This window comes from Coturnix japonica, chromosome 4 (genome assembly GCF_001577835.2).
Source record: "Coturnix japonica isolate 7356 chromosome 4, Coturnix japonica 2.1, whole genome shotgun sequence".
In the NCBI taxonomy this organism is placed as follows: Eukaryota; Metazoa; Chordata; class Aves; order Galliformes; family Phasianidae; genus Coturnix; species Coturnix japonica.
The window spans coordinates 9,202,841-9,230,746 of NC_029519.1; the positions used below are offsets into that span (position 1 = coordinate 9,202,841).

Consider the following 27,906-nt stretch of genomic DNA (forward strand, 5'->3'; position numbering starts at 1 on the left):
GAATTTCCAGAAGTAGGTGTTGTAGGGAAGAGCTGGCCATGCTACTGGGGGAAGTATCTTTATTGTAGGTGTGAAAGGTGGAGATGACAGCACTGAGAGATTCCTAGGAGTTTGTGGTATGAACAGAGGCTGCCCTTTCTGCTTCCCTTTTTCTTTACCTACAGTTTTAAAGGTTGCCCTTGGCCTTGTATTGGGGATAGGAAAATGTTTAACAGAGGAAGGGGGTTTGATGCTGAGCAGCACGAACAACTTGTCTTCCTTTACCACCAATTGTCTGTAAAGATCTGTTGCAACTTACTTCTATATAAGCAGAGTCTGGATTTGTGCAATGAGTAGGGGCAAGATTAGTTCAGAAATACAATACAGATTAAATAACTCAAAGACGACAAAGTAAGTTAATTTTTTTCTTATCATGAGTTAGTTTAAAAGCGAAAGTATTGAATTTGAACAGCAGACTGCAAGTCCGCATGACTTCCCATAAACCTTTTTATCTTCTTCCCCCATTCCTACTTATCCTAGGGCAAAAATTAAAAAGTAATCCTTCTGTTTTACTCCTTGACCGTGTGATCTGCCCTGAGGTAGTGCAAATGAAGACAGACTTCCTTAAATGCTTGTCACCTGCCAGTAGCTGAGCCCATTCTTCTGCTGGAGATACCCTAAAGAGTTTATAGTTGGTCCCTTTTATCATTTTAAGGCATGGGAACAACTAGTGTGTTATTTTTGTGCTTGCTTCAGCTCTGAGTAATAAGTGCTTCTTTGTGTGTGAAGGGAATGTGTACAAGACATAGGATGTTTTATGAGTTATGCTGACTCCTGCTAATGGAAGGGACAATGGCTAGTCCTGACAGGTGAGCTCTGTTACAGATATTAGGTGGTGTACTTGTTCCAGCCTGACATAGTGATGGGCATTGGTTTTATAAATGAACATCCTTGGGAGTTCACTTCAGAACTCCTCATCTAAAGCTCATAAAAGTAACTTGTGGCTGGAGTTTCTTCTGAACGTGTTAGTTATAATGCGGAATTAGAGACATAGGAAATAACTGCTTTATCCATGTTGTTAGTGGAATTGTTAGTTCCTGGTTTTTTACCTGCTCTTTCAAACTGGTGTTTGCATATCAGCTGTCTGAAGTTAAAGGAATTCATGTTTAATATTTAGAGAGAATGAGCTAAATTCTTCCTCTAACTTCTTGCAAGGAAACTGTTGTTTTATTCTTACTTTCAAAGCAGTGATAGATAACGTAGCTTATGTAAATGTTTTGTTGCTTTCCCAAAACACTACTCAGTTGTTTCCCTCCTTATTTAAATCAGCTCTTTCCATCTCTGCTCAGTGCATTTGAAGGCTGCAGCTTTGTCTATCAAACAAACCCTTGGTGTCAGCAATCAGTGAAGTGGATGTCTGTTACAGCACTGCTGTCTTTGGTCCTTGCAGTGGTGAGGTCTGCTCCTTGTTGCTTTAGCAGACTTCGTTATGGAGAGAAGCAGTTTGAGCAAAAGGGCCTCTTTCTGTTTGCAGGAAGCATAAGTCTTTGTGGGTTTTGAAACTGGAGGAAAAGGGGAAATTTAAAAAGGGAAATAGTTTTCCCTAAATATTGGTTTCAGTTCTCTCGATGGAATTTCCCCTGCTGAATTCAGAACGTGTTTGCTGACAGCAGTGTGTCAGGTGTGCAGCCTGTTGTGCAGGTGGAGCAGTGGCACAAGCTCTGCTGCAGCTGGACGTGTGCTAATTGAAGTTTGTCTTGTGGTCATCTTCTGCATGCTTCTATTTGGGGCTTGTGTTTCTGTTGTGCTGCGTTTGTTATCTGGTGTGTGGTTGGAGGTTTTTTTAGTGATGCTGTTTAATGCTGCCTGCTTCTTCCTTCTTACCCAACGCTGTCAGTGTCTTTGAAGCTCACCTGCGAAGTAGTTACAGCATCACAAGTGGGGAAAATGAATGTAACTGGAGCTTTTAGATCCTGTGAAATAACATAAGGAAGAATTGCTAACTTCATGATAGACCCGTATATCTGGATGGTATATATATGTCAGGTTCCCCTGACTCAGATCTCAGATGGAAGTGATCGACCTTGCATATGGCGTGGAACACAGGATTCTTATGTAGAAGAGAGTGCTCAGAATGCTTGAAGATAGACTTTCTTTTGAACAGGTAGTTGCATGAATGCACGTTCTTCCTAAGGGCTTGAGGAGAGCTTGATATAGATGTAAATATTCTGAGCGCTTCAAGCTTGGTTCTGTCAAAGGGGTTTAGAATAATGATATTATTTTTAATGCCTGGTTCTGTTCTGTTAATGAAATCTCACTCTGAGTAGCACATTTGTACTCTTTTTTTCTCATTTAGATTTCAACATATTGTCAATACATGGCAACAGATGAGTCTTTCCTGGCTTTTACACACTGTGTTTGAGAATCAAGCTTGGCATTTTCCATAAAATCCATGGATGTTTCTCTGATTTTCCCCGTCATGTTGATGCTAAAGTGATAGCGTTTCTTCTGCCAGCCTGCAAGTGAGTGCTAGATGAGGTTTGTCAAAGGCCTTAGCTCCTCACTAGTCCTGCTAAATTAGGAGTTATTATGTATCAAAACACACGACACTCGAATTCCTGTCAAATGTACCAACTTGGAGCTTCACATTGTATACAGTTGTCTTCTCATATCCTTCCACCCCATGCCTTGCTTTGTTGATAGTGGTTTCTTTTGCCATCTTATTGCAGTGGGGAAGCAGCCCCTGGGTGTGCAGGAGCCAGGTGTAATGCTTGAATATCACAGTTGCTCCTGGATATATTTCAAAATGCAGTATGACAAAAGCAGGGCTGTGTTCCTCACTTCTTTTGAAGAAAGACTTAAAAGGCTTTCCATCCTTTTGAACGTTTTATTTTGTGGTAGGATTGAAGAAGGCTTTTATTTATTTATTTATCGAGTTCTAAAGAAATGAGAATTAGAATAGCAGCAAGCATCACGCTAACTAAGGTGCCACAGGATGATAAAGCAAGTAGACAGGTTTGAGAGAAGAAACAGTTGGAAGCCATAAACCTCAGTACATCTGGTGTAGGTGATACTGTCAGCCATTCAAACCTGGAAGTCCTCGCGTTGCTGGTGGTGTTGCCTCAGCTGGCAGCACTTTTGTGACTAGGATGCACTTTCTTCAGCCTCATCCATCCTTGACCTCCACATTAGACAGGTGCAGTTGCCAGAGCAGCAGAGTGCCCTGCTGAGCTGCCAGCCAGCACAAGGACGGGACCAGTCAACCTTTGCTAAGGTGTAATGTTTCATAGTCCTGAGACCAAGTACAAATGACAGCTACCACTGGGAAGCTGGAACAGGAAGAACTTAATCAGTAGCCCCTTTGAGCTTTTATGTGCACAGAGTGGCGAGATAAAGGGTGCTAATGAGGCCCTGGAGGGGTTGTGGAAAGCACACTGGCATATTGCTTTAGGGCAGTAGATAAATTCGTTGCCTGCCTACTGGGAGTTTGCAGTAAGCAAAAAGCATTGCCACTAGCACCTAAGTGGGAAAAGAAGGGCTTTTGCAGTCAGTCTGTGGCTGACTCACCGTTGTCAGGAATCTCCGTTGCTAAATGTGTGAAGGAGATCCCGAAGCTCTCACTATACAGCTTTAAACCTGTTTAACTCCTGGCGCTTCAGAGAGCGCGTAGCATCAGCACCAAGTTCTTCTCCATCTTAAAGCCCTTGCGCAGTCAGCTTCAGCCATCTGCGTGCTGCGTCTGCAGCTCGTTTCAGTGCTGGGGAATACGCTCTTTCTGCCAGGAAAACATGCTGAGCGCTGCCCGAGGAGCTGTGCGCTGCAGCTCAGGAGCTGTGCTCAGTACAGGCAGCCGGCTCCCTTTGCCTTTGCTTCCCCGTGCCGCTCTGCTCCTGCCCCTTGCAGGAGGTGGAGGGCTCATGTGACTGTCGCTGCTGACGACATGCTCAGAGTGCAGGAGAACCCAGCGCGCCCAGGGTAGGTCTTCACCTGAATCCAAAGGATAGAAGGAGCAGCGCCCGTTTTCCTTTGGCTCCCGCTGCTGTGCGATGGGTTCGCCAAGGAGCTTCTGCAGGAAAAGGAGCGCCTAAGTGAGGGTGAGGAGGCGGCTTACAGGGAGCCTGAGCTGGGGGACGTGGCTGTGGATGCACGTTGCGGGCGGTCAGGCAGCAAGCAGCAGGCTGCTGGTCGTGGCTCTGGGGCAGCTCTCGTTCCTCTTCCATGCATGAAGGGCTGGCTACGGAGAGTGAGCAGCCAGGGTGGTCTGTGGGCTTTGTGCTGTGCGGTGATGGCTTACTGCATGTCTTCCTTTTGTTTGTAAAATCCTCTCTCTTTCCAGATTTGCAGCAGCAGGGGAAGCTGTGTGAAGGCAGGGAGTCCTCTCTCCCAGGTGCTGGCGCTGCTGTCTTGCCATGCTGGCCTGCAGATTCATAAACCCTCTTGGGGTTCCTGTACCGCAAATGACAGATGCCTTTAACTTTACCTAGCACTGCCTTTTTCTTCTTTTATTTTTTAAGCAAGGAAGAATATATAACAATGGAGCATTAACCCATTTGGAAGAGAAGATGTAATTAAAAAAAGCTTTAAAAATAGTATTTGAAAAAAATAACGTGTGGATTTTAACTTACTGTCTGTGGATATTAAATGCTGGTTTAGAGACGCATTCAGAACTGTGTAGACCTACAGGATCATCTTCATTTTGTTTTGACGAGGCATTACTGAGCACATTTCCGTCCTTTATTCCTATATGGATTTCCTAGGATTCTTCATTTGCAATAAGCTGAGGCAGGAAATATGATCTTGATAAATATTTATGGTTGTCAGCCATTTTATAGTTCAGCATTATTCTTGGGAAGAAATATAAAGACATTTTCTCATTATCCTTTCTCAGATGGGCTGCTTACCCGCTTGCAGAGCTGTGAAATTGCCTTGTATTGATCAAATACTTTGGGGTTCTGGTTTTTTAGTATGAAACGCTCTTTGCAGAGATTCTCAGTGCAGTTGCTGAATGTGGTATCGATGGAACTATATATGCTGGTACCTGTGAGTCTTCTGGTCTGGAATAGCAGGTAGACCTTGAGGATTTGGTTACTGCAGACCGTTTTGCTTGCTGGCCGGTTCTGTGTACTGACTTTTTGCCTTTGAGGTCTTGTGTGTGTTGTTCTGCGGTAGCTCTGAGGTGGGAGGATGTTCCCAGGACTGTTTGCACATTTCACATTTCATAAGCACACAGGACTGTTCTGCTTATTTCAGAAGAATGAGCAGAGTTTGACACCAGTGGCATTGTTTTGTAGGAAAAGCTTCTCAAAGTAGCATCAGTTGCTTCCATAATACCATAACAGTTTGCTTTTCCAGATAAGTAGGTGTTTGTCATAGAGGTAACGTTAAAAGTCCACTGTAGTGTAAAAGGTGGTCCGTTAAGTGGGAGCTGAACGGAGGTGAGGACGGGGAGAATATACCACAGAGTGGCCCATATAGATGTGTAGTGGTCTTTGAAGTACTAACATGCTCACAGATGGCTGTTAGCATTGAGTTGATGTGCTGGACCAAACCCTGCCCTACTCTCACTGTAGTTCTGCTACAGCCAAAGTCATCGCTTCAGTTTAGGGACATGGTGGGAGTGGTGGTGATGGGTTGATGACTGGACCAGATGATCCGTGTGTATATATATATATATGTGTGTGTGTGTGTGTATGTATATATAATATATATAATAATATATATATATTTGTCCCAAATGAAGTAGAAAGGCTTTTTTTTCCCCTCTGTTCTTTCTGAAGTAGGTTATTTTGTGGTACTTTTCAAGTACTCTATGTGACTGATCTTTTCCTGAAGCTTTTTTTTTCTGTTTCCAAGCCTGCTTCCCAGATTTGCATAGCAGTCTCTCAAGGCATCATAGTCTGCTTTTCACCTCTCTTGCTTTTAGATGACACGGTAGAGAGCAGTCATTTCAAGTTCTCCCCACCCGCTGACGTCTTCTGTATGGTGGTGTCTGTAACCTAAATAGAGTGAACAAAATACTAAGCATTATCCTTTCATATGGGAATTTTAACACTTATTCTCTACTGCCTTTTTTTAATTATTGTTTTCCTCTGAGCTGTAAACCTTTAGTGCCTTACAGAACTACACCTACATTTGCTCACCTGTCCAAGGTCTGAAAAAACAGGTTCTCTACCCAAGGTCTGTGTGTGTATGCCCTTGAAAACTCATTTTTGTAGCAGTGTATTGGAAGAGGAGGAACATGTATTGTAGATGAGAACATGCCTGACTGCTTTACTAGGGCTGTGTGAGCCACTGCTTGCTCTGCAGAACACAGAGGGTTTAAGTGGCACTTGGTGTGCTCTGGGCTGCCAAGTGAATGATTTGTTATTTAAGGCAGGGGTTTTCAGCTCGGATGAGAAATGGGCTATTGAGGACCTCAGTGTGTTGCTGCCTTCTCATAGCTTATCTGTACTACCTTTGGCTTGCAGCTGGCTGGCAAGCACTTTACTGAGATTGCTCAACATGCATATTATCCGGCTGGCATCGCCCTTCTCTTATTTCCTGAACAGCAGCGTGTTGTACAAACCTATTTTTAAAAGTTTTCAGAACTGAGGTGATGGGGAGTTGGTTTGTGCGTGGTGTGTAGCTCTGCTCTGTGTCCCTCCAGGAATGGAGGGCAGTGGGTGGGTGTTACTGCTGTGCTGTCTTCCTGTGCACAAAGAATAGAGGTGGGTCACAGGTGTGAAAGGAGAGGTGGTCAAATGCATTCTGCCCTAGTTCCTTTCAGCTGGTGCATCCTTTCTTCTGCCATGTCATGGGAGAGACTTTGCTTTGGGAAAGGTTGTGAATAGAAGGTAGTGGGGGTTCCTGCTTGCTTACTGTTTGTAAAGATCAAGGAAAAGAGTAGCGACCAAGCATGCCAGAGATGCCTGTGCAACTTAGTGGGTAACAGATATCTCCTGAACATGTGTTCATCATCATCTGGGCTCAATGTAAAGAATTTACTGCTCTGCCTTCAATTTTCTTATAAGAAAAGGCACTCTTCACTTGAGCTTGGTTTGAATCAACTGTCAATGAGTGAAGGCTGCTGATCAGGAGAGCTGAAGTCCTGCAAAGAAGGGAGTTGTCGGCTTGCAGTTCTAAGCTGCCCTTTCTGTACTTTGAAATGGTGATTTTTCTTTTACTGTGGTTTTAATTTTTAAAAATGAAAAGCAAATAGCACTGCAGCAGCCTACGGGAAAGCTTAGGAGGTCTCCGACTATTAGGGCCATATAGAGAGGCCTTGTGAATGGAAGTAGCATGAAAGGCTTCTTAAGGGAGTGTCAAAATTAGTATTCAGTGTGTTGAGTAGCATTGTTTGTATCTTCTGAGGACAGTTTTGTACAGTGGAAAATACACTGCAGAGCGCTTTTCATCTCACAGTAATCTGGGGAATTTTTACCCTTTCGTTATCTGGTGGCTTAAGAAACGCATATGGAGTAAAATTACTGAAGGATTTTGTTGTTATCAACTTGGGGCAGAGGCCTCAGTACGTACACAAGCAAAAGAATGAAGCTTGGACTGAATTGTGTAGAGGGACTTGTTCTTTATCGGTTAATCTGTTGAGAAGGCTCCTTGATTTCCTTAGGTAAAGCTAGAAGGGTTTTAGTTTAGCTTCCCCGTTTGCCCAGGCATTTCATCACCTTCAGACTGCTTGAATAGGGCTTTAAGAAACATGGTTTTAAAGGAGCAAGCACAAAGTGTGACATTAATGGTGTTTCTAAAGTTTCTTTAGGAGGATGTTAATATTTTGTTTTAGGAGCAAGTGAAAGCAGGAATAGGTGTGTGAATGTTTTCCACGAGGAAGAATTTTAATTGCATTTTCCAGGGCAGTGAAACCCACTGGGATCTAGGGCTTCTGCAGGGAAGCTCTAAGGGCAGCTCTGTTCTGCTGCTTTTCTGCTCAGTGGCATTTTTCTTTGGCAGGGCAATGAGGAGGGCAGGATGCTGGGCAGGATTTCTTCTCTCTGTACTCCCTGACCCCAGTGCTCTCAGGCAGTTCACCTCCTCCCTCCTTCACCATCACACCACTTCACCAACTGTGAAGAGACTGTCTTGTGACCAGAACTTTGGGAACATCCATATTCAATGTCATTTTTCATGGGCTGGAGCAGAGTAGACAGAAGGTCAAGTGATTTGTCATTGACCGGGCTTATTGGGCCTGAAGGGAGACTGCAAACTCTTTAGGAAGCAGGGGAAGGAAGGCATGGCTCTCCTCAAGCTTTAATTGCTTTCTCTCTGCTTTATGTGCACTACTCAAGTGATGTCTGGGAGACATTTGCTTCCCCTCGCTCCCATTTGTAGTCCTGGTTTGGTTCCTGCTTTAGTCTTGCTCTGGATCACCCAGGGATCCTTGCAGTTATGCAGGAGGTTTTAAATACTCAGTTTCTCCTCTCGCTTTCCTCAAGTGACAAAATACAGCCATGATATACCCTAGATTTAGGGAAAAGTTGCATATAAATGCTAGTTTACTTTGTTGCTTTCTGAACAGATATCTTCAGGAAAGTGCCAGTCTCTGTATGACATGCTGGAGCTGGGGGAGTATGTACAGATGCTGGGCAGTTATCCCTGGTATTCTTAATTGTTGCATTTAGCCAAAGGAATAGCTGGTAAACTGATCAATTCCCCAAATTTCTATAGTTTCACCTAAGTCAGTATTTTGATGAATTTTTTTTTTTTTTTTTAAAGCTTTTCCTGAAGAGGGAAAACTAAGAAATGCTCAGTTTTTCTCCCTTATGTTCCCACCAGGCTTTACATCATATAATGGAGGAGGGATGAACGGCACAAGCAAAATGATGGATTTTCTGGAGGAACCACTTCCTGGTGTGGGAACCTATGAAGATTTTAACACTATAGATTGGGTGCGAGAGAAGTCCAGAGACCGGGACAGGCACAGAGAGGTAACATTTCTAACTATTCCTTGTTAGCACTTAAGGCAGAAGAATTAACTTGCATGAAACTAATCTTAATTCTGATGATGTTACTAGGAAGCCATTTGCAAGATAAATATTTAGAATGGAGGGTTTCCTTATACCGTATCAAATTTGCTCAATTCTGAAGCATAGCAAAACCTATAGTCCTGCTCATGGAAGACGTATGCGTTATTTGGAAGAATTATATTACTATTCCATGGATTATATGGAACAACATAAGCACCCATGATCCTGTTATACACAGTGCTTATTGATAAAGAAATGGGTTACTCTTCCGAATGATGCTTTTCCTACTGAAATTTGTGCTGCATGGTTGAAAAAGCTGGAACAAATTCTGCTTTTAGGACTTCACTGTTGTCAGCAATTAAAGGAATCTGCTTAGAAAGCAAGGGATGTTTACTAAATAAAGTACCAGTGTCCCCAACATGCTCCTGGTTCATGAGAAGCCCTTGCTGGTGGAGTTCTTGGAGAGCGATGACTGAACTAAACTTGTCTGTTTACTTGCCAGAATATTCTGTAATGTTTTATTTATTGAGCCTTTCAAAGCAATTTATGATTATTTAAATCCTTGCTGTTCTGTGTGTGGGAATACAATGTAATGCCTTCACTTTTGCAAGTACACACCCAACTAAGAGGCTCCAAGCTCGGTACTTGCTGCTCACCCCCCCTTAAATTTCCTATCTATGCATTCTATGTACAGACCACAAAATCTTTTCACACATATACCCATGCACACAGTCATATACAAAACCGATGTATGCGTGAGTATGCAACAGGACAATCTATTTCCTATTTACAGAAAGACGTGTAGTTAAGGAAATGTCAAGAAATTGAAATAGGGTAGAGCTAGAAACTACGCTGGCCAAAGAAATGTGTACATTGGTCAAATAAAAACCTTTATCAGGGCAGTAGTTTTGTCTACTACCTGAGCCCTCACCTTCATTCAATAGCTGTGATGCTGATGAACAGCGCAGTATTTGAAAGACAAAATCTAGAGGAAAAAAAAAAACAAGGAAAATCATTGTGAAAGAAAAGATTCTTCCTCGTTTTAGTGAGCATTAGTTGTTTTCCTCAATGTGTCTTTTCATCTGGGAATAATGATGGTGTACCGGAATGCTTGCATTATGAAAGGAGCCAGGGCAGCAGGCGCATAGTATCTGTTGCTTGCCTCTTTGTGCTGCTGTCAGGCACAGTCAGACTAACAGGGCTGGCAGGAGGCAGCCATCACTGTTTATCGGAGGCAGACAGAGCCAGAGCTTGTGAGGAACTCTGTCCTGAGGCATCTGGGATCTGAGGACAGCTCTTGAGTCCTGCTTGCAAGAGCAATCAGCACTCATTACTTCTAGACCTCATAAGCCATTTCCAAACTCCATTGGTTTTCAGCCTGCTAATAGATAATGCTACTACTCCTTACAGATATTGAGGGAGCAGCTGGAAACCACAGAAATGTTGGTGACAACAACTGCTTTCTCAATTGGTGTGGTATTGGTACTGGAAGGCAGCACAGATAAGTTGCTGGGGGCAAAGTGTTCAGAGGGCCCTGTAAGCATTCTGATTTGCTTGTGGCATCAAGCTACTGGCAGCTTTATATTGCTACCAAGTAATAGTTTTTATAGGCTAAGAGACGAATTTTATTTGCTTTTTGTGCAGGAAACATTTAGGAGGAAAGCGTTATGTGAATATTTGTATTCACACCAGGATAAGTGGAAATATCCTATATCTGTTCTTGTTTGTGTCCTGATCAGAGCCGTATTGCCCTATACCAGCTTCCAGTGCAGCCACTGTCTGACATTTTTCCTCTTTCACCTCAAAACAGAATATATCGTGATAGCTTTTGTTTTGAATGGTAGGGATGCTTTCGCTAATAATGTCACCATGTGTATCTCAGAGTGCCTACACCAAAATATATCAGTGTCTCAACAGACTGGTTTCTTCTTATTTGATAACCTTTTCTTCTAGATTACCAGCAGAAGTAAAGAGTCAACGTGGGCTCTGATACACAGCGTGAGCGATGCCTTTTCTGGCTGGTTGTTGATGTTGTTCATTGGGTTGTTGGCAGGTAAGAACAAACCTTAATTTTAAACATCAATTCCTTGCATCAGCTCTGATATATTATTAGAACAGGAAGTTTTGTCCCAGAAACAAGGGCTGAAGGACTGCACTGATGCTTGTTGCTCTGCTACTGCTTTGCTGTTTAAGGAGAATTACTTCTGAATGCTCTGAGGTTCTTTTTGTGTAAATGCCAAGATAACAAAACTCTGATTGAAAACTGTCCTGGGCACTGTTCTTCATTTGCTGCTGGTACATAGCTCTGAAATAGTCTAGGTCAGAAGGAAGTAGTGTTAGGATGTAAATAATCTTTGAATGCTCTTTATTAACACTGGAGAAGCTTATGCCAAGGAATGCTTGCAAGATGCTTTTTTTCCTCCTCATTCTTCTTGAGAATAAAAGGTGAGAGGTGTTTCTTGGGAAGTCGGGTTTCTTTCAGCAGTTGACTGAGCCCTTTTAAATTAGTTCAGAAGGAAACTTTGGACTCAAGTGCAAAAGAAATAGCTCAGCTGGATGCAGATCTTCTTGGTAGAAGGCAGCTAAACTTTCAACATGAGGGATGGTATTAAATCTTCTGTTAATGTTTACATAGAAAAGCTGCTAGTGAGTTTTTCATTAACTGGAAGATATGCTAAATGTTACCTCTGGAGCCTATACTAGGATTTACTGCTACAGATCAGAGGTCTGTATTCCTGGCCTCTGTGCTGATGTGTCACTTTACCTGAGAACTGAGATGATTGCGCTTTTTGCCTTGGGGGATGCTGTAGGAGATATTCTTAATAGAAAAACAGAAAATTACTTTGAAGCTTCCTCTTATACAATGAAAATTACTTTCCTTACTGACTGTTTTTTGTTTTTTAATTGGGATTGGAAATGCTCAGAGTTATTCCTTGTCCAGTCTTAGTGTTGTTACTATAACTTGTGGATCTCAGCTCTTGTTCTGGAGACCGGTGACATGTTTTATGTTCTCCAGAAACATGATAAGTCAGATCCCTCACTGTATCCAGCTAATTTTCGTGCTATATTTAATTCCATGTAATTGAGAATAATTAATATCTAGTGACTCAGAGTGATTTTTTTTACTGCAGTTTGCTGTGGTTAACCTTGGAAATATTGTTGGCCGTGCTTTGTTTTGTGACCTTCTTTTCAATACAGACTTAAGCAGACTTCAGCTCTGTAAATAACAGTAATAGAATAAAATATAATTATAGGCAAAAATAACAGTGCTGCTTTAGTAGGTAAGTCAAAGTAGGGGCAGAGTAAAACAAAACCGAGACTCTCAGATACCTGAGTCTGCATCAGATGCTTACTATTAAATTTTTATTTTTTCTAAACTAGGTTCCTTAGCAGGTCTGATAGACATTTCTGCCCACTGGATGACAGATTTGAAAGAAGGAGTGTGTTTAGCAGGCTTCTGGTTTAACCACGAGCACTGCTGCTGGAAGTCCAACACAACCTTTACAGACCGAGACAAGTGTCCTGAATGGATGAGCTGGTCTCAGCTTATTATTGGCCATGGAGAGGTAATGTGTGCCTAGAAATACTTCCGCTGCTGAATATTCCATTTCCCAACCTGCACTGTCTTGGTATAGTCTGTTTGTATGTGCTAGAAGTGCAAATTAGGTGTTTCACTGGCTTAACTTTGAATTCTGGGGTTTTTCAGTAGGCAGGTTACATGTTGTCCTCAGTGGGGCATCAAAACCTTGATGCATTCACAAGTGCTCTGCTTTACTTGTTTGAAACTTGCTGCTTGGAGGATGTTTTTCCCACAACCATTTTAAAGGACTGCCAGACAAACTCAAATCTAGCAAATCTATCCAGTAGAGCAGACAGCTTGACTGGGGCAGTGTTTGTGTACCTTGTTTGCAGTTTCATGTAATGGCTTTTGGAATGGTTGGCTCACAGTCCTCTAATTCAGCATATGCAACTTGTCCTTGGAACTGCAGACTTACTGCAGTTCCTGTTCTTTTGACCTGATGATAACTGTATTTGAGGTTACCTGCTATTTCTGTGTGCTTGTTTCAGTGCCCTGGTTTGATGTAAGCTTAATTGAAATTGGTTAACTTTGTCTGCATTTCAGGGGGCTTTTGCATATATTCTGAACTACTTCATGTATGTTATCTGGGCTTTGTTATTCTCCCTTCTTGCTGTGTTACTTGTGAAGGGCTTTGCTCCTTATGCCTGTGGCTCAGGAATCCCAGAGGTGAGTGAGAATGAAGATGTGGGGTTGCTTTATTTTTTTTGGGTATGTGTTTTTGATGTGTTGGATTTTTGTTTGTTTTTAAGGTGGGGTAATTGAAAGATCACATTTGCAATCTGTGGAATAGTACTTATAAACTAGAGACATGTGGTGACTTGATATATGTTTGGTGTTGTGTTGGTTTTTTTTTTTCAAGCTGTGCTACTGAAACATGTCTAGTTCTTAAGTCTTCATCTAATCTCTTCAAAAACTAAAATAAATTTACTGAAAGTAAATGCCAAAATTTACTGCAGGAGGTACAGACAAAAGTGTACTATTTGTGGAAGACAGACCAGAAAAGCAGTGTCAAGTTTTGGGCTTTTTTTTTGCTAGGAAAAGCAGCCCTGAAGGAAAGGCTTGAAAGGCTATTTCTGTCTTTGCATGTAGAGATATTCTTACAGACTGTGTGTTACCTTTGATAGCTGGGGAGGGAGGGACTCTGAAGACTAATGGAAAGCTAAGGCAGGACTGGCATTGCCTAGCAAATTGGGAGCTCTGACCAGGGCTTGAATGAAAGCCTGTAGAGCTCTGTGTGCTTGACTTCCAGATCAAAACTATCTTAAGTGGTTTCATCATTAGAGGCTACCTGGGCAAGTGGACGCTGATCATCAAAACCATTACCTTAGTGTTGGCGGTGTCCTCTGGCCTGAGCCTGGGAAAAGAGGGCCCCCTGGTGCACGTTGCCTGCTGCTGTGGAAACATCCTGTGCCATCTCTTCACCAAATACAGGAAGAACGAAGCAAAACGCAGAGAGGTAAAGTGATGCGGTGATGTTTTATCAAGAACATTGAGGTTGTAGTAGGGATGTAGACAAAGCAGAAATGTTTAATGCCTTCTTTGCCTGTCTTCAATGCTTTGGGACCACTGGAGCTCTGAGCTGGAGGACTGTGACTGCAGCAGTGATAAATTCCAGCCAGCCCTGAGCTTATGTGAGATTTTGCTGCTGCAGCTGGATGCATATAAGTCTATGGGGACTGATGGGATTCATCCCAGTGTACTTTAAGTGCTGGTTGATATTCACTGCAAGACCTCTCAATTACTTTCCTGAGATTGTGGAGAAGTGTCAGTTGACTAGATATAGCAAATGTTGTCCCAGTTTTCAAGAAGGGCAGCACAGATGACATTGCTAAATGAAAGTCTGTCAGTCTCACTTTGGTGCCTGGCAGAATTATGGAGAGGATTGTTCTGTGAAAAAGTAAAAGATAATGCAGTCATTGGTTACCAGTTAACAAACTTATTCTCCTTTTAGGGCAAGGTTACCCATCTGGTTGACCAAGGGAAGCCAGCTGATGTCATACTTTTAGGTTTCAGCAAAACTTTTCATACTATTTTAAATGATGTCCTTCTGGACTAAATATACAGCATACAGCTCAACAAAAGCATAATGTGATGGGTGAACAGATGGGAGTCAGGATGAAGGGCTCCTAGTTTATGGAATTAGAGCAGTCCATCATTAGTGGGGCTCAGCAGGCCAAGGTTCTTCAGTGTTTTCATCAATTACATGGTGCAGAATATGAGGATGCACTAAGAAAATCTGTGGACGACACTAATCTGGGAAGAACTGTTGACTCACTCAAAGATACAAGGAGGAGGACATAAAACTATTAAAGACAGTTCTTTTTAAGTAGAGCTTTATGTGAGGTGAAAGCACAGTGTGAAACCAGGTCAAATAGAATATGGTAATTGCAATTGATTTTGGTTCTACTAATTTAGGAGTTGAACTGCTTAAATGTTAATTGTTTCAGGTTTTGTTTTAGCTGCTTAGGAATTACAGAAATCAATTCACTCCATTTTTCCCTCTTGCCTTTAAAACAGATTAGACAAGCTTTTTCCATAGTGACTGCAGATATATTTGCACTTTTTTTTTTCTTAAGTAAAGACATCTAACAAAAAAGTGGGAAGTTTTTTGATGGGGAAATTGAAAATGTGTGACTGACTTGAGTTTTTTCTCGCAGGTTTTATCAGCAGCTGCAGCTGCTGGTGTGTCTGTAGCTTTTGGTGCACCGATTGGAGGAGTGCTCTTTAGTCTGGAAGAGGTAACATCAGCATTTTCTATTAGCTCTTCATGAGCTGTTTTATTGCAAGAACTGACCCCGCTGGTTTGAAAATACACTCCACTCATAACTACTTGGGTGTGGAAAGGAAACCCTGTTGAATACTGACTTGTATATTTAAAAAGTCTGCCAAGCAACCTAAACTTTACTGGGGATCCAGGTAATTCTTATGGGTGCTGGAGAACTTATTTTGGATTATGTATTTCTCTAGCTTTGCAGTAAACCTGCTAGATTTCCCTGACCTGTCCATGCTCACCAACACTGCTCACAGCTACAGCTTCTGTCATGTTTTCTGTATGTCTGTTGTCAGCTCTGTCACAGGCCGCCTCACAACAAACTTACCTTGCTCATCAAGTGAAGTTTTGATTCAGACATGAAATGGATCATCACTTCTGTCTTCAGGGCTTAACTCAGAGAAAGAATGGGATGGCTTTGCTCAGCTGAGCAATAATAGCTGTAGTAACTGCTATGGCAAACACAATTGCTTGGCATTTCTGGACCCTGTGAGCATGCAAGACAAATACTTCTCCAAATTCAGCTTATAGCTGATTTGTAGTAATGTATCTGAGTAAGTTGTTTCTGCTTAAGGGACCACAGAGAGCATTTGTTACACTGAAAATGTGCGCAGACCAAAGTACATCCTGGTTGCTGTGATGTGTGTCAAAGGGAGCTCAAAATCAAATCTGGGGTGCTCAGCTGAAGGAGAAAGTGTGTACCCAGTGAACACCAGTCTCAGTCCTTGCTTTGTAGTTCATGCAATAGTGATTTTGTTACTGGGCAGCAATCAGTGTTGTGTCAAGTGACTAAATCTGCTTTGTTTTCCCTTCTTAGGTCAGTTACTATTTTCCTCTGAAGACACTGTGGCGCTCCTTCTTTGCTGCTCTGGTAGCTGCATTTACTCTGCGCTCCATCAATCCTTTTGGGAACAGCCGCCTGGTTCTCTTCTATGTGGAGTTCCACATGCCATGGCATCTTCTGGAGCTTGTACCATTCATCCTTTTGGGAATTTTTGGTGGGCTTTGGGGGGCTTTCTTCATTCGCAGCAACATTGCCTGGTGCAGGCGGCGCAAGACAACCAAGCTTGGTAAATACCCCGTGCTCGAGGTGTTTGTAGTGACTGCCATCACGGCCATCCTGGCCTTCCCAAATGAGTACACCAGAATGAGCACCAGTGAGCTGATCTCTGAACTCTTCAATGACTGCGGGATTTTGGACTCTTCCAAGCTCTGCGAGTACGTGAATGATTTCAACAGCACCAAAGGGGATGACTTGCCCGACCGAGCTGCTGGCCCAGGAGTTTACACCGCCATGTGGCAGCTAGCTTTGGCCCTTATCATGAAAGTCTTCATCACAATCTTCACCTTTGGCATGAAGGTGAGAATTACCTGTGGAAGATGTTCTTTGCATCATGTGCAGGAATTCTGCACCTTAGAGGTTTTTTGTTTGTTTTTTTTTTTTAACTTGCCTGGTAAATTTACTTTTTTTTTTTTTTTCCTTTTTTTTCCCCTCCCAAGTCCCATTAAAAAGGGGGAAAAAAGAACCCCAAAAACTGCTTTTTGACAGGTGATAGACTGCAATTATTTGTTCTGTTGTTAGTAACTGGGGGTAGCAGAAACCTTTTATCCTGTGTGTGACCGCTAGACCAAACTGCTGGGTCATGGATTCATAACCTGTGTTCCAAACACTAAATACTTCTAAGTTGTCTCTCCTTAAGCCTTTTTGATGCTTCCCCTATATACCTCCTTTTCTAATTGCAAAGTGACACGAAGCCAGCAGAGTGGGAAAATCCGTGAATTCCATAAATAAGTACTCATGTAGTTGGAAAAATATAAGGGAGTGTTATGGTGGCGTTTTAGCTTATTCTATTTCATGCTAAGCTGATGTATGGCTGTTTCCCCTGCTCAGAAAGATGTACATTCAAATTCTGTTACAGAGGTCTTGGAACGTGTTGTTTCAGTAAGGACAGCATTTGGAGCTCTCAGTGCTGTTGCTTGTTCAGTTCAAGGACACAAGGAGGCGTTCTCTCACCACTTTTTTTGGTGCTGATGTGTTTTTTTCGTAGGTCCCTTCGGGTCTCTTCATCCCAAGCATGGCAGTCGGTGCTATAGCAGGCAGGTTGCTAGGGGTAGCAATGGAGCAGTTGGCATTTTACCACCATGACTGGATCATCTTCAGTGGCTGGTGCAGTCAAGGAGCTGACTGTATCACTCCCGGCCTGTATGCAATGGTTGGGGCTGCAGCATGTCTAGGTAAGCAAGAGATGTCTCTTAAGTCCTAGTGCAAGTTTGAGTCTTGGTTGCCTATGTGACTGCATAGTAGTGAAATGCTGGTGATGTTCTTGTAGTCTGTGTTTAAAGAAAAAACAAACAAACAGCAAAAACAAACAAAAAACTGGCTCAATCGCAAGAACAGGGAACGTCATAGGATAACATCTAATGTGTTTCTCATCCTGTTTGCATTCTTTTACTGGCATCAATCTATCATGGGACATGATAAATTTCATGGAGGAATCTCCTGTGTGTGTAGCTAGAACAAGTAAGACTGGCCAGAGACTTGAGATTTCCATATAGGGAAGCCTTGCTGTTAGGAAAATTAATGATAGCAGGGAGAGGATGTCAGGATGCCACTTGACCTTTGTGTGTAGCCTGTCATAGAGATCATTTCATGAATCTCTTTATGGTTGTTATTTGTAAGGCCATTTTATGTCATGACCAGACTATTTTGCAGCTAGCTAAATTTCATGTTAAGTAACAGCAAATTGGCACTAGGAAGTGTTTTGATATAATATATAGCCTTAAGAAATAAGTTTAGAACAGATGAACTGTGTTGTTCACAGAGCTCAGTAATTCAGATGATGTGCAATCAAAGGACATGTGACACTGGGGTATGTCCTGTTGCCTGAATTAAAATTAATGTCATCTCTGGAAGGATGGCTCTAGTAAATGTCAGTACAGATCTCCTGGCTGTAAATCTCCACTAACTATGTTTATGTCTTTTGTTTTGTTTTTTTTTGTAGGTGGGGTGACCCGGATGACTGTGTCACTAGTGGTCATTATGTTTGAGCTCACTGGTGGACTGGAATACATAGTTCCTCTGATGGCAGCGGCCATGACCAGCAAGTGGGTGGCAGATGCTATTGGGCGGGAGGGCATTTATGATGCCCATATACGCCTCAATGGCTATCCTTTCTTGGAAGCCAAGGAAGAGTTCTCACACAAGACGCTTGCAATGGATGTAATGCGACCACGGAGGAACGATCCTCCTCTGACTGTCATCACTCAGGACAGCATGACAGTAGAAGACATTGAGACCATAATCAATGAAACCACATACAGTGGCTATCCAGTGGTGGTGTCACGGGAGTCCCAAAGGCTTGTTGGATTTGTCCTCAGGAGAGACCTCATCATTTCAATTGGTACGTGCAAGGAAGTAAGATGCTCTAAGGATAAATGGTGCAGAGTGCAGTTAGGCCTTCAAGTAGCACCAACTCTTAATTTACTTCAGATTTTTGAGTCAGTAGTGATAGTGGCTGTACTTACAGAAGCCGGCATCTCCATCCTTCAGCACTGTGGGGTTTGCGTCCATTAAGCTTGAAGGCCACAGCACAGCTTGACCAGTGCAGTTAGTGTGGCTGTGCTGAATTCATAAACCTTGTGAAGCACGAGTTGACTTGAGCTCTGTGGTGTGTTCTCCAGTGTGTGGTTTAATGCACTGTTATAACACAGGCTTGATGCCTATTGTATGGATGGTGAGAAGTTTCGGTCCTGAGCTGTCTATATTCTATAGCAGACATAGAATACTTCTTATAATAAGTTGCCTACAGCAGTGAATCAACCCTGTGTGTTCTTTCAAGGTAAGTTTTCAATCTCAGTTTTAGGACATACAGTATGGTCTTTTGGAGCATGCAAGTATTGCTCTTCTGATGCTTATATGGCCAAATGCTTATGACCAAGTGGAATAAAATACAGAAACATACAGTAACATATAATTATGGACATTTCCTTTCTTTTGTTGGGCTGTTTTGTGGTATGACCATGAATTCTTGGGTTTGTATTGTTATGAATCTCCTGGGACTCTTTTAATAATATTTTCCCCAGGATGTATAGAAAATGGGACAGCCTGCTTTAAATATCAAGTCTGGTGTTTTGGATGCCACATTTTTCTCTGCCCATTGAGTCTTGGAATGTAAATATCAAATAGAAACAGCAGTACAGCAGACATCCAGATTGTCCAAGTAGCAGGATTAGACAGCAATGCACCAGTGTGGATATCTGAGTGGTATCAGGTTCTTAACACCATTCTGATGATTTTTTTTTTTTTTCTTGGCTCTGGTTAGTACTTAAAAAATACTTCTTTAGCTACCCTGCTGGGACCCACAGCAGTGACTGGTGAAAGGACAAATTGTTTTATTTACCTGCTCTTAAACTGGTGAGTTGAAGATCTCCAGAACTTGCATTTACATGACAGTTACCACCATGCATGTTCTCTGAACGGAAAACACAAGCAGCAGTTATTATTTCTGGAGGTGAAAATACACTGTATCTAAAAGTTCGTATCCTTTTGGCTGGAGCAAAATGCTGAAATACACTGGCTCATCATTAAGCAAAGCACTGGTGTGCTGAGTTTATCCTTATGGTGAAACTTTGAAGTCCTTAGAGATTAGAAAAGAGGATGGAATCATGTCACTACTTGGATCATTAGGTACATGTCTTGAGAAACATAAATGGACCTCTAAGGCCATTTCAGTGTGGTGAAAAAGGTATGCCCTTCCATTTAGAAAAAGGAAAGGAGGGATCATATTTAATCAATTATTTCTTCTTCCAGAAAATGCCCGGAAGAAGCAGGATGGAATTGTTAGCACTTCAATTATTTATTTCACTGACCACTCACCTCCACTGCCTCCAAGCTCCCCCTCTATGCTGAAACTCAGGAGCATCCTGGACCTCAGTCCTTTCACAGTCACAGACCAAACACCTATGGAAATTGTTGTGGATATATTTCGCAAGCTTGGATTGCGTCAGTGCCTCGTTACTCACAATGGGTAAGAAGGTAGCCCTGGGCCTGAGGTCCCAATGTATCGTGCTGGATTAGTTAAGGTCATTGAGCTGTTCAGCTCAACCGTGGCAGGAAAACTCCATGCAGGAGTGTAAGAGTTCATTGAGTTTGGATCTAGATGATCTTTAAAGGTCCCATCCAGCTCAAGCCATTCAGTGATTAAACTTTCTGATCTGAGTCAGATCCTCTTCTTCAAGAGAGTGGAGGCCTCTAGTATGTAGAGCTGAGTATCCATGAGGGCAAATGTAATCTGGAAAATAACAGTTATGAACCCTTGAACCTCTGTCAGTTGAAACTATACCATGAATTATTTCAGCTATCGAAATACTCAGGCACAGCTCTGTATGGCGGTGGGTTTGATATACCTAAAATTAATGAAAAGCTTTCAGCATTTTCTTACAAATCTGGTCACATGTATCATGTCACCTCTTGAAATCACTGTGGTATCAATTCAGAAGTAGTGTGCTTGGTGAGGTGGGAAGGAATGAGGGCAAAGAATTGGAGCAAGCTATCTACTCCTTGAAGAGCCAAACTAAAGGGGAGTTCTCTCCCTGTCCCTCACTGTGTTCCAGTTGGATCAGTTGTTCTTCTCAGTTTCTAACAGAAAATAGTACTGTTAAGCAACACTTCCCTACAGAGGTTGTCTTAGTTCCTATCATGACTGTTCTGAACAGCTATGCTTTGGAAACCAGAGCTGCTGAGAGAAACAGCTCTTAAAATGCAGTCCTAGATGTTCAGGTCCATCTGTTTGGAGAAGGCAGGTAGGTGTTAATAGAAATCGTTAGTATGTCTTGGCAGAGTGTCTGCTGGGGCTGACAAATACCATATTTTATATGAAGTTTCAGTATTGTGATACATGCAAGCGCTTCAGCTACTGCAACACGTTATAGTTGCCATAGGAGAAGTTATACAAGAGCAAGAATACATTCCTTGGGTGCTGATGCATTAAAAATGTTTTCATTTTTTTTAGGAAACTGCTTGGGATCATTACCAAGAAGGATGTACTAAAGCACATTGCACAGCTGGCTAACCAGGACCCAGATTCTATACTCTTCAATTAAAGGCAGACTAGTAGGTATTGTGTGTTAAACACAAAAGATACTTTATAGAAGATTCTGGATATTCTTTCCTATTTTTATTGAGACCTTGGAACTGTTTTCAGCGTTTCCTTCCATGGAGCTGAAGATTATTTTTTTTTTCTACATGATAACCAGTTGCACTACGTAGTCTGTGGAAAAATAATCTTCTTTTTAGAAGAAAAAAGACTATTTACATTGCTTTTGTGAAGTTGCATTGGAAAGATTCCATGAAGGAGCAAAAGCAAAATGCTACAGAATTATATATCTTCTTATTATTTTATTTGAACTCTTGTTACTAATGTGGGTAGGGGAAGACAAGGTTTGTACCTTCAGGAACTTTGAAGGAGGACAATTTTGCACACAGTATTCAGGTGGTGGCAGAGCGATACAGTTGTTACTCAGGGGCAGTGTATTCCCAATTAGTTACTTAGTGAAAATAAGAACCTGGCAAAATAAAAGAAAGAACAAAAACACCCAAACAAACCAAAAGTGCTGAAAAACACCCTTATTAAATGGTGAGGTGGCTCTGTAACTAACCCCATACGAGGGCTTACCTCCTCAGTAATCTATATTGGTTTGCTGATGATATTTCACTGAAAGAAGGAAAAAAACCTGAATCTCCAGGTGACCAATCTTCTTGAAATTGGGTTTGGTTTCTGATTGGGAAGAAGTTTATTTTGATTAATCTTCTGTGAATGTATTTAATTATTCTCCAATGCTGGCTTGCTAGGAGAATCCAGATGAGGAGGCGGCAGGCGAGTTAGTAGTTGTATTCTTGTCATCATCTCTATTTTGATATATGCCTAAGGATTTCTTCTTGATTTCTCTTGAGCATGTAATTAAAATTGCAAAGACTGAATCCTAAAGCCTTGGCTTTACTGCACTTCCAAGTAAACTTTGACCATATTAGATGTTGCACAATTGACCTCTTCCTTAAACAGCAGTGTCTTATGTTGCTGAGGATGTCTTAATGGAGACTCCTGGGCCTGGGATGTTTACATGGATGCATTTTCTGTTCCTTGCTCCTCTCCTCAGCCCCGCACCAAACTCAGGCTTGGATCCTGGCTCTAGGATGGAGAACACTGCCACTTTATGTATTTTTACCGCTTGGTGTCTCATTTTACCAACAACTATGCAATAAAAACCTTTCCTGACCACTATCAGCAACGTAACCTGTTCTTGAGTTGCTCTATTCCAAGTCTGCTTCTCAAATCCTTGTTCAGATTCATTTTCTGTTAATGGTGGTGACAGTTTACTGGAATTTTGAAGGTATATAAATGCCTTTGGAGGTTATTATGTTTGTAATGGATTCTGCCTGTAGCAGACTTCATTTCACTGTCTGTGGCTGAGGCTTGTTAGTGAAAATAGAGCTCACCACTGTCAGTACATCTGGCAGGAGCTCAGCTGTTTGGTACTGGCCAAGGGTTAAGGACTGTGAGGAATCTGACTGTGCTTCCTGATGGACAGATGTATGTAGGTGTTGTGCTTTGCACAGCCTAAGCCCCAGAGGCCCTGGTGCCAGCTGCTCAGCCCGGGCTGGAGCTGAGGTGTGGTGGGTTGTCATTGTGAGGCTGTTTGTGCCACACAGGTTAATGCTGTTTGTTGGGCAGGTGGGGCTCCTGGCTATGGGCGGCTGGCAACATTCTCAGCCTTAAATTTGCTTAGATATAAACCAAGTCCTCATCTGTACTTGGAATAGAAGGCAGCCCATTTCTGTAGCAGCCATTAGCATGTGGTGCTGGACTTGGTCACTGTGCTGAGTCCCCTTATCGAGGAGGGGAAAGGAGGAACTGCCTGTGGGAAGGCAGCAGTAACCTTAGACTCGTGTGCTAGGCAGGTAGAGGATGTGCTGACAGGGGTGGAGTGTCATGGCTGCCTGGTGCCTTAATCCCCAGCAGAGAAGCTGTTGCGGAAGCTGGCAGGGCAGAGAAGAGCTCAGGCTGTCCTGAGAGGCTGGGAGCATTTGAAATGCAAACATCACATTGGCATCAGACTACTATGTTGGGCATGTGGTAAGGTTTTGGTAGCAGAGAGGCTGCTCCAAGCAGACCAGGAGCTGCGCCACATTAGATAAGAGCTGACTTTACAAGGGACTGCTGTTGGTCAGAGTGAGCCAGCCATGCTCATTCAGTGCTCTCCTGTGTGCAAGTGGTTCCTCTGAGCTGTCAGCTGAGCCCAGGGAGAACAGAATTGCTTGATAAGCTGCAGAAGGAATTAATTCCAGGATTTCTGAAGGTAATGATGTGGGTGGAGTGGGGACAAATAGCTGTTAGGGTGCATGTCACATGGCTTCCTGGCATGGAAAATAGTGCCCAGGAAGGTGAGAGGGAGAGAAAACACACTGAATCAGTAGGAAAGCCTGGAAGAGCTGCGTTTTAGAGAAGCCAAGTCCTCACGAGGCCAAACCAAACATGAGGAAGGTGGACAAATAAAAAGATTTTGCAATGGTAAGAGGCCTTGTTTTGCTGGCTTTGTAGAAGAGAGAAGCTGCCTCTCACCTGAGCATACTTTTCCATTTGTGCATCTCTTGCTATGAATACACAGTTTAAAGAACAGGTGTCTGGTGCTCGGAGCCATTTTGTAGGCTACTCTCAGTAAAAACCTACTAGCCACATGAAGACCAATGGAAATACTGTCCAAGAAATGAAAACACCCATTCCAGCTCCAAACCTCTTTTCTGAGGTGTGTTTTTCTACATGGAAACTTGTAACAAAACTGCACGGTCAATATTACTCCATTAGGTGCAGCAGCGATGGCAGTACACAGGGCTCAAGGGGGGGTTTACTGGGACAGCTCTGTACTGGGGCTGATGCCTTGGTAAGGTGTCCGCTAACAGAGACTCCTGGCTGTTTGGTGCCACCTTTAATTTAATGGAGTGTCTCATCACTTAAATTCCTACCAGAATGAGTTAAACTTTCATCAGAGATTCTGTGCAGAGTTGACGCTATGCTCAATTTTGTTAAGCTGAAGCACTTCCTATGTTGATCCCAATCATGCTGGCTTGGAAATAGGTTTCCCTGCCCAGGGAAGTTGTAGGGACTGGGAAGGGTTTTGCCCTGTGCAGTTCTTGCTGTTGTGTTGTTTTCTTTTCAGAGAGACTCCAGGAGGAGCCCTAGAGTTTCTTTCCAGGAAAGGGCTCATTTTTCAGGTCATAGCTGGAGGCAGTTCAGGGAGGGGTTTGATAAGTGGTTTTATAAATCCATACCCTTGATAAATGAAGCCAATCCTATGAGTTCAGCAGCTAAGCAAGAAATGCTGCTTGCTGTGTACCCCAGTGATGCTGTTTTCCTGTAAACAGGACTGCTTTAAAGAGCCCCCTGCTTCCTCCAGCTATCTGAATCTACCTTGCTGAATGGATTAGGTTTGCTGTGTTTCATTCGCCTCTTGCTTACCAGATTCACAGCAATGAGCCCCTCTTTGTGAGAGCAGAACTGCACCATGGGGTGCACGGGGAGGTGGGCATGGAGTTTAGGAGGAGCTGTGGGGAATCTTGTGCCTGGCTTTGTGCGATAGCAGGGCTGTAACCTCATAACCTCCTGCGTGTGCTTTCTCTTTGTGCGCTTTATTTACAGTGTTCCAAGAAATGATTTCCTGGGGTGTTGGCGTGTTTTTCAGCATTGATTTCCTCCTTACCTCTGAGAACTTTGTTTTGGGCTTGGGTCTTGAAAGTAAAAGCAGATCTTGTTTGGAATTGAAACAAAGGACTTGGATGTAACGATGAACTGATCGGTAACAACAGAAAAGAAGTAATAGCAATTTCAGCCCCAGAACTTATTTAGAAACAAAGAGCAACAAAGTTAACTTTGTGAAGATCCTGGGCTGTCTGGCAAGTCTGTCTGAGCAGCCACACAATGAATTGCGAGCAGAGCTTCGAGACAGCAAAGATAAGACCTTACTTTGGCAGCAGCTACAAGGAAGGAGTATGTATCCAGATCAAATAAACACAGTGAAGTCATGAGAATTAAGGTCAACCTGAACATGTAATTAGAGCTGTCATTCTGCTCCCCTGTATTTCTTTAAAGTATCAGAAAAGGGCAGGAGAGGCTTCTGGAATGCCAGCTGGCAGACTGCTCACAGCAGGGCTGTGGTGCAGGGGGTCGTGGTGGGGGAGGGCTCTGTGTTGGTGTAGCGATGGGTTTACTCAGTGCTTGTTTCTGGAGTGTTTTCAAGGGGTGCTTCAGTCTGAGGTGCAGTGGTTCTTCTGTGCACTTCTGCACTGTGATGGCAGAAAACCGGAGTGGCACTTGTGTGGAGTGTCTGTGCTAGTCCTTCTGCCTTTGGAATGGGAAAGGCACATTTCTATTACTGGAGTACCTTTGTAACCAGGCTGCTGGCAATGAGGTTTAGCAGCGATCCTTTTCCCAGCAGCCGTGGTTTCCCTGCAGAGGCACAGGCAGGCACACAGCCGGCATCCGCCCAACATTGCCCCTGGTCTGCAGGAGGAAATCACTGCTGGGCAAAGTAACACTGCCATGGGCAAGCAGATGAGTAATGGCACAGATAGTATATGTTTACTGCTAGGTGGCAAATGATCCACGTGTGTGTTTATCCACGTGTGCACACCTATGTATATACAGCCATGTATAGGATTTCTGGTGGAAAATCTGCAGTATGGGGTCAGTCGAGGTCTTTGGCTGGTGTTAATGGTGACACCAGCCCTGAAGCAGATGAGATTTGGTGATAACAAATGCTTGCTGATAACATCTCTGGGCTGACAAGCAGAGAGGGTTTGCTGCTGATGGCTGCTGCAGCTTTCCATGACTGTAATGTGTGAAGGGAAGGCGCCTGTGCAGTGATACTGTTGCTTTTCCAGAGACAGCGGAAACAGCTGGCCCACATCCCTGAGCTCTGGGATCATTGTTTCTCTCATTGCTCAGTACTGCCTGGTTCTCGCCCCTCTGGTGAGGCTGCCAGCTGTGGCCATGCAGTTTACCTTCTACAAAAGCAGGACACTGCAGCAGCCCCTTGCTTTACTTGGCACTGGGCTGTCCCAGGTGAGCAGCAGCAGCAAAGATGAGAACTGCAAGAAATAAGGTACTTTTTGAAGGGCTTTTAACTAGTACCAGAAACCAACTAGACTGAGTGATGCAATGAGGGCTGCTGTGTTTGGGGATCTTCGCACAACAGTCGTATGCATAACCCAGCTGGACTGCAGGCCTGAGTGTTTTGTTTGTGTTGGGGAAGAGCAAAACATGACTAAGATGCAGCACCGCCAAGCCTCGCCTCCTGCACAGCGCCAGGGAGGGGCTGGAGCAGAGCTGCACCTCTCTGAGCCCTGCCTGGACAGGGGTCAGGGTTTTGAGTTGCACAGCGGAGGGTGCTGGGTGCAGAGTGGAGCTGTCAAGCAGAAAGTGGTGTGTTAAGGTGATACACAGCTTGCAGCACGCTGCTGGGGAGGTTTTTTATTAATCAGCCTTGCTGGAGCGGGAGCTGCAGTAAGAGCCTGCCTTTTCCTTGGCCTGGCAGCATAGGGAGAGGGAGGTAAACATCTTCTCTGTGTGGGGGGAGACCACGTTCCTGATGCAGGGAGGCACGGGAATGCCCTGGCTCGTTCTATACTGGATCCCAGCCCCAGCTGATGATGCAGAGAAAGCTTAGGCCTGGGCTGGACAGCAGGAGCAAGGAGCAGCTCCTGCCCAGCTTTGGCATGAAGGGGAACAAGCCCATCTCAGCACCCTGGGGCTTGGACTGGGTGGGCCTGAGCCATTCCAGGCTCCAGCGGCCTTGGGCTGGCTCAGCAACCTAAAGGTAAAGAGCAGCAGAATGAGGATCCCCCTGGGCAGCTGTACTTAGCCTCCCAAGGCCCTGACTTCTGCTTCTTCTGGACAACTGCTGATGGGAGCAGTGTGCTTCCTGCACTGTGTGTCTGAGCCTTTCCCTTTCCCAGCACTGTGGCAGGGGGAGCTGCTGCACCTGGGCCCAATGGGTTGGGGGCTGAATTTTGCTTGTGCTTAGCCAGTATGTAGGGCTGCAGTGGAAGCTGCACCTGGCCCTGGCAGGGGACTGCACCAGGCTTGGAAGCAGAGGGGTGTTTCCCTGGGAAAGCCTGGGACATTCATAGGGAATGGGTGCAGCTGCCTTGGCATAACCTTAGCCTGGGCTGTGGAGCCTTTCGTGATGCAAGATGAGACAAGATCCCGCTGCTGCCTGTAGCCTTCGCTGTCTTAAAGTTGTGGGACTGGAGCTGCTGGGAATCACACACACCTGTTCCCCCAGGCAGCCTTGGCACTCGCAGCTCTTGCTCAGCACTGAGCTGCTCCACCACTCATGGTGCTTTGCTGCAGGCACTGTGCTGGGAGCACCGCTCTGCAGGCTGCAGTGGGCAAATCAACCTTCTGCACCCAGCCTGTGCCACGCTGCCTACTTTCAGCCTCTGTCCTGGGCTGTGTGCTGCAGCAAGGAATACAATGGGAGAGCAGATATGGCTGCTCTGCACTGAGAGGCTGCACAGCACTCGAGTGCTTTGCAGCATGCTAGCACGAAGCAGGTGGATGTGCTGG

At 43.8% G+C, this 27,906-nt stretch overlaps 1 protein-coding gene across 7 annotated transcripts in view; it reads left to right on the forward strand.

Annotated features, from left to right (window-relative positions):
• Positions 1-22,578, forward strand: part of LOC107312840 (H(+)/Cl(-) exchange transporter 5) — a 35,903-nt gene extending 13,325 nt beyond the window's left edge. For 6 of the 7 annotated variants that reach the window (XM_015860627.2, XM_015860626.2, XM_015860630.2 and 3 more), the window contains 11 exons: positions 8,746-8,897; positions 10,890-10,989; positions 12,318-12,502; positions 13,060-13,182; positions 13,766-13,972; positions 15,174-15,254; positions 16,104-16,646; positions 17,335-17,521; positions 18,289-18,687; positions 20,097-20,313; positions 21,298-22,578. In XM_015860627.2, coding sequence (XP_015716113.1) covers positions 8,746-8,897; positions 10,890-10,989; positions 12,318-12,502; positions 13,060-13,182; positions 13,766-13,972; positions 15,174-15,254; positions 16,104-16,646; positions 17,335-17,521; positions 18,289-18,687; positions 20,097-20,313; positions 21,298-21,388 — 2,285 coding nt within the window. In that variant the 3' untranslated portion in view covers positions 21,389-22,578. Of the gene's footprint in view, positions 1-3,915; positions 4,074-8,745; positions 8,898-10,889; positions 10,990-12,317; positions 12,503-13,059; positions 13,183-13,765; positions 13,973-15,173; positions 15,255-16,103; positions 16,647-17,334; positions 17,522-18,288; positions 18,688-20,096; positions 20,314-21,297 lie in introns of those variants that run through there. The other variant, XM_015860631.2, reaches the window with a different exon arrangement.
• The last annotated feature ends 5,328 nt before the right edge of the window (positions 22,579-27,906 follow it).